Here is a 10,387-nt window from a genome sequence, read left to right as displayed (position 1 = left end):
CTGGGAACAATTGCTTCCGTAGTAGGAAGTTTGAAATGTATTTAAGAAAGAAAATGGCAGGGTATGTTTGTTAGTTGCACAGAGCGGAGTTCTCTGGCTGGACTTCCTAGTCATCCTCTCTACCCTCTCCATTCTGGTCTATGTAGTCTACAGTATGTATCACCTCGGCCAGCCTGTGTTGGGTGTAGGTCAAAAAGAGAACACAGCTACAGCTACAAAATGTAAAGTATATTTTATTGATTCAGAGACTAGACAAGGCAGCATTTGGTTTGTAAAAAGAGGCAAAAAAATGAATTCATTGTCGCTTCTAGTCAAGTGGAAGAGGGGTAAAATCCTACGTATTTCTTCAGCATTTTAGGAAGTTCTGCTTTATCAAGATCAGAAAGATAGAAGGCTTGGGCTCGAGCTCAGGTCCCGGATGGTATCACACAGGAGCAGAAAGCTCCTCAGACCACCTTTGCCTTGTTTTAGGAAGGCCAAAATATCCAGGAAATGAGGAAAGTACAATTTAGTCAGCTCTTTTCTCCATTACAGAGCTAAGGAGTCATTTCACGTATTTATTTTGGTCCTACAACAGGGGAATTAAGTTTAGGAAGCAGAAACACATTCTACAATGATGTTAAGGAAAAAAAAGAAACCATGCAGAGCTACCAAGCAATCGCAGTACCCGGAGTCCCATTTGGAAGCTTGAAATAGCACCAAGACCAAGGCTCATCGCAGGGCAAAGGCTCAGCGGTCTGATCTTTGGCACAGAAATCCATTTTCATACCATTCAATGTGTTCTTCCTTCCCAAATATTTGTCTTTTTTTTTTTTTTTAATTAAAGATCAATCTCCTCTTGAACATGATTCTGATGAGAAAAACCACTCTGCCTTCTTCTTCCCCACCTTTCCTCTGATCAGCCATGACCCCCCCCATCCCTCCCAACCCTCCCTTTCTCCCAAGGGGAAGGGATGGAGTGAGGTGATGGAGCATGCAGCCTTTGGTGGTGTCTTGTCTGGCCTATGGAGTCACTGAGCTGAAATAAATGGGAAACAAAAAGAAAAAACAAAAAACAAACAGATTTAAGGAATAAAAACCAAACAATCATAGTTAACAGCAGAATGAGGCTGACATGTAGGACAGATGCAGATCGCACATGGGAGTGGGGTGTGCTGTTTCCCAAATCCAGGCGATTTAGTGGGAATCTGCCATTAGATTACTGCTATATGGGCTCCCCTTCTCAAGAGATTCAAGTACACTCAAGGGACCGTTTCTGTCATTCTAGGCAAACAATTATACCGTAGTGGCTCCAACAGACACTCATTTCCATTGCTGTCTATACCAGTCTTCTTACATTCCTGAACTAACTGGAAGCTCCGATCTGCTTTCAGAGCATCTGTACCCAGCACCCCACTAGCAACACAACCACAGTCTATGCTGTGGTGAAACAAGCGGAAATACCACTGCAAGGCAGTGGAAGTTGGGGAAGACCCAAATAGAGCAAGAGTCTAAACTTCTGTTTTCCGTCCACGCCCCTTTCCGCGCAGTCACATGCTTTCAGAGAGCAGCAGTGACAAGACCACTTTCAGTTTCTGGGGCTATTTACAGATTTTTGAAAGGGGGAGGGGACGACTGTACTTCACAGGAAATGATGTCCAGGAGCAGAGTGTGATTAACAGTAAATTGTGAACAAAAGAAGAGAAGAATGCCTCCTGGCTGACCCCCAAACTGAATGGGCCAGTCCCTCAGGCAGCTCAGCACACAGACTCCACATCTCCTGTACACAATGAGATTACACAGCCTATTACACCAAGTCAGCAAAATATACTGAAGGTTAAAGGACACTCAGCTTCATCTGGGCAAATAAGCATTTACACCAGAAGCTTCCACGTACTGTTGAGATTTCCACATAGGACAGAGTTCGTTCCTTTCATACCAGCCGTGTTTTTACTGTGAGGGCAGCATGACCTCTGTCACGTTAAAATCAACATCAGGCAGCACGGGTTTCAACACGAGCACTTAGGCTTGCTTGAGAAACCCAAGTGCATTTCCATGATATCAAAAGGCAGGTCAGAAGGGCTCAAGGACACTCAAAGCTTTTATCGCATACTTCTTGAAGAATGACTTGTTTGGAAACCTTGAGAAAATGACACGAAGGGCTCGCCACATCGTCTCCTGTGATCAGGGGATGAGGAGACAGCTTCCGTTCCCACCCCATTTCCAAAGGTCAGTCTCCTATGGCCTACGATCACCTTCCCCCTTTAGAGTCAAACCCACTGGGATCCAGATTCCCCTCCAAGAAAACAAGGCTGGTTATTACAGCACTGCTCACGCAGTATAAAATAAATAGGACATGTACCACAGGATAAAGGCGTCTGCTCTGAAATGGTACTAAGCAGCACACTCTCCACTCACATATTTTGCATTCATTCCTCCTCCCACACAGGCACCGCTCACTTCCTGCAAGCAGACAGAGTGTTGTATTTTCCCACAGCCATACAGCGAGGCATGGAAGACGCCACTGACCTGTGTATTGCGAGCTTCCCCCTCCCCCCTCCCAGATCAGCCATGAGCTTCAGTACTCCTGCTACTGCCATGCTGGGTCCCAGCCAAACAGATCAAACAACGGAAAGTGCAGCTGTTTTCCCATCAACTAGGACTCTTCAGAAGAAACCAAACTTTCACTTTTGACCTGACTGGATCTAATCCTGTTATTAGCAGCAAAGAGCGGGTACATTAGCTCACTGCGCCCCCTACAGGCTATATTCTCTCTCATACACAGGTATACGGAAACATACCAGCATGCTGACATAGGTCAGAAAAACAGACCAGCAACTGCTTGTTTAATGGACACTTTGCACAGCCCTCTCTCCGGCTGTCATCCCCACTCCTTCCGCTCTCTAATGGGCCATTCCTCTCCCTGACCCCACAGGAGAAAGGAGTGTGCTGCACTAGCAGAGCCCTAAACAAACATAACCAGGTCTTTACATGTGGCTTTCGAGAAGGCTGCCAAGATGCTGGCAAACACCACGTCAGGGGACTGGGAGGCATCTATGGCTGTATGGATCCCTCGTTTGGTGTAGTAGTCTACCAGCGGGATGGTCTGGGTGTGGTAGGACTTCAGCCGAGTCTTCAAAGCCACTTCATTATCGTCAGAACGGCGGATCAAGGGCTCCCCGGTGACCTGAGAAAGGAAGGCAACAGTGAACAGGCCAAATCTGCAGCTTGTTACAGCCCAGCAGAGCCCTCCCCTCCATTAAACTCATCTCTAGTCAAATGGGTGACAATAGGGGAAGACAGGGCAGTAAAAGCTTGGTTATTGGTCTGAAGGTAATTTAAATAAGACCTCAGGAGAAATGTATCAGTAGCTCACATACATCGTCCTTCATATGCTCTTTAGGGGGATTGAACTCCTCGTGGTAAGAGCGGCCACTTGCTGGGTGGATCAGCCTAAAACCAAAAACAAAGGTCAGCAAAGTACCTCTGCGCTCATGATAAGACAACCAAACACCAGTCAGCATGAGAAACATCCGCAGCAGCACAGGTGTTTTTCACTCTATCAATAAATTTGCTTGAGTCAATTCAATCAGGCAGCTCTCCAGGGAGCTGAAGAAAAGAAGCTGTTCTGGGGGGTGGTGGAGGAGTACTTTGTCCAGGAGTGAGGCAGGAATCTTCTGGAAATCCATATTTTAAAGGACTAGGTGATGTAATGGAGAACTTCTGCTGGACCCAAATGGTCATGTCCAATCCAAGACAAAAATGTTTGGTTGCACTTCATCTTGCAGGGTAATACAATGAAGCAGTGATAACACCAGAGAAGATACATCATAAGGCATTAGCGTTTCACATTTTCCCTTGATGCTTAGTCATATTACCAACCACTACCTGTGGCAGACAGACAGACAGCCTTTGTTCAAGGAAGGCCCAAGATGGGAATAGCAGGGCATGCTACAGGTCAGTACTGAGGTGTGACAGCAGAATCGTGTATGTGTGTGGAGCAAAGACTGAAATAGCAAAGGCTGAAGCACGCCAGGATTGAGGTGCTTTGACACAGCTGGCTCCACCCAGTGGTAAAATTATCCCAGGAACCAAAATTCACTGTTCTCTCAACCCATTGGGAAAACGGTAAGAAAAAAGGACTTGGCTTATTTGTGGAGGAAGGAAAATTATTACCGTCCAGTGATCCTCTGGATGAGTAAGGAGTCAGCAATGCTGAATTCAATCACAGAATCTAGTTTCTCGCTTCTCTTCTCCATGAGCTCATCCAGCTGTAATAGAAAACATTCCCCTTAAGTACACAGACACACTGCAATAGAGTGAGTTCCGACATAATCAAGTCTCCTCTAGAGACATGACTGGGGGTGGGAATGGAGTTGTAACAAGAGCTACTGAGCCAGAGGATTTGAAGTCACGTACCATCTCCGCCTGCTTCACTGTGCGAGGGAAACCATCCAGCAGGAAGCCATTTTTGCAGGGAGGAGTCTGCAGATTTTTCTCAATCAGTTCCACCACCATCTCATCACTCACCTTAGAAGAAAGTCTCATTCAGCTCATTAAAAACAGTAAACAGACCCGACTAGGCCAGCACTGTCCTATCTTAAGCATCATGGACCATAGGGTGCCCTTATTGACACCCCTGCAATTCAACTGACTTCACCGAAAATTGTCTTCACACCTGCTAGCCACTGAATACACACATTGGAGCCCAGGGATCGCGAGTACCTAGTCTGCACCTGCTCCTATGTGCAACAAAACCAACACAAAATAGCAATGTCAATTGTGGGCAGGTGTAATATAATTGAAAGCAAAGTTTTGTTCATACAATGCAAAAGCTGCAAGTTCAAACACACCCTAGTCAGGAAGCAAGGGTTCTCTTTTGCTATGTGTGTGTATGTAATACGTAGACAGCAAGACAGGCGTTTAACAGGGTCAAGGAGGACAAATACTACTTCACTGGCCACACAATGTGGGCCAGTGAACAGCATCATGAGACTCTTAACTTGTGCATTCGCTGATCATGGGACAGATTGCACAGACCCTACAGGCAGGAGTCAACCCCTATAACAAAGATTAAGGATTATTTTGTTTACTTTGTTTATTAAAAAGGTGCTGAGAAATGCACAATTTCACCGTTTCCCCTGTAGAGATAGACAGGCGCCATTCCTGCAAAGTTACATGCATGTTTAACTTTAGGCACATGACTTAACTCACATGCTTAAAGTTAACACGTAAAGGTGCTTGCAGCATCTAAGCTTTACTTGGCTTCCTTATACTCCAATCTGAACATAAAATTGGGATGAAGTTGACTGTGGAAGACAACAATTCAGACTAGTGGCCAAATGTTATTGGTTTAAATCCAAAGTAACTTTCCATTGTCTTCAGTGAAGTTATTCCTGATTTATGCTATTGCAGCCTACCAGAATCTGGTCCTAGGGTTTCGGGTAGGCTAGGGTATGTCTACACATCAACTAGAAACCCATGGCTGGCCAGTTCCAGCTGACTCAGGCTTGCAGGGCTTGGGCTGCGAGGCTGTTTCATTGCTGAATAAACTTCTGAGCTCAGGCTACAGCCATGGCTCTAGGACTCTGCAAGGTGGAAAGGTCCTAGAGCTCGAACTTCAGCGGGCAAAGTCTACGCAGCAATGAAACAGCTCCAAAGCCTGGTCCCGAGACAGCTGGCACAGGACAGCCGCAGAATTTTCTTTGCTGGATAGATGAACCGTTACAGGCAAGAGCCCTAAAATGGATGATGCAATAGAGGCTGGATGGTTTGGTTGGAATTTAAGGTTATTTCCATGATTCTGAGGCTGATGCAACCATTCATTTAAAAGAAAGCTACATTATTTAAAAAAAGTAAACACATTCCAAGAATGGGCTTTGGGAATTGCTATACTTCCATCAAACTAAGCTATATATTGCCGATGCAGTTCAGTGTTCCCAGTATCAGGCACGTTAAAGATAACTGCCCGTCTTTCTAGATAGTGCTCCTATCTTTCATAACCAGTTGTGATATTGCAGGCTCAATGATGCAATGCAAGCTCCACATGAAGGCTGAAGATAAGCAGTCTCACTGTGCTATCACAAAGCCTACTGGGAGGAGTTTTCTTAAGCGTACTAAAGCCTGCTATTGCATGATTCAGTGTAACACATGGGGAAAGAAGAGGAAAGAACGGGGGGAAACTTGAGGTCTGAACCTGGGTATACAGTTATGCATAAAGGGAGGCAAAATGATGCAATGGATTGAGCACCAGCCTGGGAGTAAGTAGACCTCAGCTCCAACTGTTATTTTGAGCAAGTTACTTCACTCCCTGCCTCAACTTCCCTATTAAGAGCTTTACCCACCTTGACAAAATGCTTTGAAGTCTATGGACGAAATGTGCCACAAGTACTAAGTACAGTCATCTAGGACCCCAAACCAAGCCATTTTTACATGGAAGAGTTTAACGCCCTATGTAACTGTGACGGTAAATGGTCTTAAGGCCTTATTTTCTCCTTACAAATTACAGATGAACCCCAATTATCTAAAGGACTCAGGAGATATGATATCTTGGATAACTGGAATCTTCACTCTGCAGTGCTTAGGAGCACCACGTGAACAGGAGGCTTGGGAGTGCCATAGTGATAACACCTGTTCCCAGAGACATAACCACAGTTTGGGGTAATGGAGTGTTTATTAACCAGAAGCTGATTAATCAGGATTTACTCTGTGTTCTGTGAAACTAGATAAAGCAAAAGGGAAAGCTAGAAGCTAAGAAAACAGGAATTTTAAGGAAGAAAACTCAGATCTATGCAGGATAGGGAGAAGCATCTTTACAAGACATCTTTCCTGTGGCATTAGGGGGAAGAGGAGAGGAAATCACACATTTGTCCTGGAAGTTGTTCTTAGTTTTCTGGTCTGGATTTGTCATTGGTTTCTATATGAAGGACAGCTGTTTGATCACCGCAGGCTAGTATTTTTTTTAAAAAAATGCTTTTTTCAGGCCTCTCAATATACCCAGACGACTGAAACTTTCATTAGCAGTATCTATCTCACTATACCCACCAGCTTCCCAGCATCCATAGTCTCCTTCAACCTTTTACCCAGCTCCGATCCTGAAGCCACCATGGCCCTCAGCATGTCACCTGTTGCCAGGTGGCAAACGCAATAGGTTTCAGCAAGTTTAGGAGCCTATGATGGGAGAAAATAGAATAAAAAGTGAATTTGGTGCAATTTCCATGAACAGATCCCATTGATTCTGCACAGGTGAAGTTTTTAATCACAGGAAGTAATTTCACCTCACAGTGATGGAAGCTATATTAAAAAGTTAAGGGTTAAAATCCAAACAGAGTTTGGTAACATTGGTACAAAGGAGCTGGTTTTGCCGTGAGAGCCAGACAAATTATTTTAACATGGTCTGGGAGCATGCCCCAAGCAGCTCTGGGAGAGGAGCAGGCCCCAGGTACCAGGAAGGGGGGCGGGAGCCAAGACTTGTGGGTTCTATTCCCTACTCTGGGAGGGGAGCAGGTCCCAGGGGCCAGGAAGGGGTGCAGGATCCAGAACTCCTGGGTTCTATTCCCTTCTGTGGGAGCGAGGAGCAGGCCCTGGGCAAGGGGGAGGGACCGACTCCCTAAGGTTCTTTCCCAAGCGCTGCTGCGGAGAGGACGAAGGCTCCAGTGGCCCCGCGACTCCTGACAGGGGTTTATTCCCCATGTCTGTGGAAAGTGCAACATGGGCGCCCAGGGCCGGGAAGCTCCGCCAGGGCAGGAAGCGCAGGACCGGCTGTCCTGGGTTCTGAGGGCGCCCATGCCTCTTTGGGAGGGAAGAAAGGCCCAGGGGCCGGGAAGGGGGGCAGGGCAAGGACTCCTGGATCTATCCCCGCCTGTGGGAGGGGGACAGTGCCGGGAAGAGGGGCGGGGCCAGGACTCTGGATTTCTATTCCCCGCTTGGACGGGAAGCAGGTACCGGGCCCAAGGGCAGTGGGGACTAGGACTCCCCTGGTGATCTTGGGCGGGTTCTATATCCCGCACTTCTGGATGGGGGGCGAGAAGGTCCAGTACCAGGAAAGGGGGGACGGGAGCCCCAAGACTTGTGGTTCTAGTCCTACTCTGGGAGGGGAGCCCAGGTCCCCAGGGGCCAGGACGGGGTGCAGGAGCCAGAACTCCTGGGTTCTATTCTCTTTCTGTGGGAGAGGAGGAGGCCCCTGGCAAGGGGGTGAGGGACCAGGACTCCTATGGTTCTATCCCCGCTCTGGGCCGCCCACGAAGCAAGCGTCCGCACGTGCGGGACCCGTGAGAGTTTCTTCCCTCTCGATCGCGAAGGAATGAGGACACGCCCCGACTGGTGGGACCCGTGGAGGTGCAAGCGCTTGGGGGCAGGCGCACACGTCCGCCACGCCTGGGTTCTCTATCTCCCGCCCACTCTGGGAGGAAGACGGTCCCCAAGAGGCCGGGACGCGCGTGGCAGGCGCCAAGACTGCCGGACTTCTTCCATTCTCACCCGCCTCTTGAGCGAGGAGCACGGCCTAGTGAGACTCCGCCCAGCAAAGGGCGCAGGCCAGGACTCCATCGGCCTTCGTATTTCCCTCTGGGGGGGAGAGAAGGGACGCGGGGGGCCGGGAAGAGGGCGCGGGCAACAGGACTCCTGGGTTCTATTCCCCGCTCTGGAGGGGAGAAAGGTCCCAGGCCGGGAAAGCGGGGTGGACGCCTGGGTTCATATCGCTGGAGGAGCCCGGGGTGGGCCGGTCTGCGGTTCTAATCCCCGCGCTCTGGAGGGCGAAGTGAGAAATCGCCCAGGGCCGGGACGGGGGGCGGGCCAGGATCCTGGGTTCCTATTCTACCGCTGCTGGGGAGGAGGGTGCCAAGATCCCAGGGGCCGAGACAAGGCGGGGCCGGGGACTCCTGGGTGTTCTATCCCGCTCTGGAGGAGGAGAAGTCCCAGGTGCGGGAAAGGGGCGAGGGCCAGGACTTCTTGGGTTCTATTCCCGCTCGGGAGGGGAAGAGGGGAGGTCAGGTGCGAGAGCGGAAGAGGCGAGGCCAGACTCCTGGGTTCTATTCCCCGCTGCTGGGAGGGGAGAGAGCGCCCCGGGCCGGGAAAGGGGGGGGGGGCAGGACTCCTGTCGGTTCTATTCCCCGCTCTGGGCGAGGAGGAAAGGTCATCCAAAGGCCCCGAGGAAGGGCGGGGCTGGGGACGGGGCCAGGACTCTCCCTGGGGTTTTCATTACTCCTCGCTTCTGGGAGCCCGGAGAAGGTCCCAAAGGGCCGGGCTCCCAACTGGGGGGCGGAGGCCAGACTCCTGGGTGTTATCTCCCCGCCCGGAGGGGGGGGAGGAAGGGTCGCCCCAAAGGCCGGGAAGTGGGGGCGCCGGGGCCAGGACTCCTGGCCGTTCTATATCTCCCTGCATCTGGGGCACTCGGAGAAGTTCCCAAAGGCCGGGACAGAGGGGGGGCTGCCAGGACTTCCTGGTTCTAATTCCCCGCTCTGGGAGAGGCGGAGAAGGGTCCCCAAAGTTCCGTGGAAGGGGGCGGGGGCCAGGACTCCTGGTTCTCAATTTGGGCGTTCTCGCTCTGGGTAGGGAGATGACGGCTCCCAACACGGCCCGGGAAAGGGGGCGCCGGGGCCCAAGCGACTCCTGGGTTGCTGTTTCCCTCGGCGACGCGTGCCTGGGGGGCCTGGGAGGGGAGAAGGTCCCAAAGGCCGGGAAGGGGGGCGGGGCCAGGACTCCTGGGTTCTCTGCCGGACTTCACTAGTGACCTTGGCCGCCCCCTACGCAGGGCTCTGCCGGGGATTCCCGGCCCACGTGTCCCCGCCGGGCATTCCCGGCCCCTTACCTGGGTGCCCTTGCCCGCCCCGGGCGGCCCCAGCAGCACGGCCCGGAGGCCCCTGCGGAGACTCCGGCCTTCGCCTTCCCGGCTCTGCACGTTCGGTGCCATCGCTGCTCCCCCGTCCACCGGGCCCCACACAAGCAACCCTCCGCGGGCCCGCCCTCCTAGCACTCCCATTGGGCCGCTTTGACTCGCCCGCTCGCGTCTCTCCTGACTGATGTACGGAGTAGCCAATCGCTGATGCACAAGGGCCAGGGTGGAGGATGATTGGGCGGGATTGAGGAGGGGGCGGGTCTTATCCGCCACAAAGACTGCTGGCAGGGTTAGAAGGCGCGGGGTGGTTTAGGCTTCCATCTGCCTGCTGGCGCTAAACGCAGCGCCCCCTGCCGTGGGGAGTGGGGTCTCAGCCGCTGGGCACCCTGCCGGGGAAATGGCCAGGACTCCTGGTTTCTAATCCCCCATCTGGGAGAGGAGCAGGCCCCTGGGCTGGAGCAAAGTGCAGGGCATCCTGCCAGGGGCCTCAGTGCTGGTTTTGTTTTGTTTTTTGACTGTTTTGTTTAATTTATTTCATGAAATTAATTCTACAATATTTTTTGGACAAATATA

At 50.9% G+C, this 10,387-nt stretch overlaps 1 protein-coding gene across 2 annotated transcripts; it reads right to left on the bottom strand.

Annotated features, from left to right (window-relative positions):
• Positions 1 to 217: 217 nt before the first annotated feature.
• On the bottom strand, positions 218 to 9,938 carry AK2 (adenylate kinase 2). 2 transcript variants are annotated; one of them, XM_032787756.2, is made up of 7 exons: positions 9,788 to 9,938; positions 7,024 to 7,149; positions 4,399 to 4,509; positions 4,156 to 4,250; positions 3,360 to 3,432; positions 2,971 to 3,166; positions 218 to 1,018 (listed from the first exon to the last, which is right to left on the bottom strand). In XM_032787756.2, exons 1-7 carry the CDS (start codon positions 9,887 to 9,889, stop codon positions 1,011 to 1,013), a joined length of 711 nt encoding a protein of 236 aa, XP_032643647.1. In that variant the 5' UTR covers positions 9,890 to 9,938; the 3' UTR covers positions 218 to 1,010. The 2 variants fall into 2 exon arrangements, with proteins under 2 accessions (XP_032643647.1, XP_032643646.1); XM_032787755.2 differs by lacking the exon at positions 218 to 1,018 and having other exon boundaries at positions 2,808 to 3,166.
• Positions 9,939 to 10,387: the final 449 nt, after the last annotated feature.

Source organism: Chelonoidis abingdonii, chromosome 25 (assembly GCF_003597395.2).
Source record: "Chelonoidis abingdonii isolate Lonesome George chromosome 25, CheloAbing_2.0, whole genome shotgun sequence".
NCBI classification, from domain to species: Eukaryota; Metazoa; Chordata; order Testudines; family Testudinidae; genus Chelonoidis; species Chelonoidis abingdonii.
This window is presented reverse-complemented; position numbering and strand designations above follow the sequence as displayed.

Bases quoted from the DNA above. Each gene is read 5' to 3' on its own strand.
- AK2 (XM_032787755.2), bottom strand. From the start codon at position 9,889: ATGGCACCGAACGTGCAGAGCCGGGAAGGCGAAGGCCGGAGTCTCCGC. The intron at 4,510-7,023 runs GTGGGTATAGTG...CTTTCTTCTAAG, and splicing joins CTATGGATGCTGGGAAGCTG to GTGAGTGATGAGATGGTGGT. The intron at 4,251-4,398 runs GTACGTGACTTC...TTTCTATTACAG, and splicing joins CAGTGAAGCAGGCGGAGATG to CTGGATGAGCTCATGGAGAA.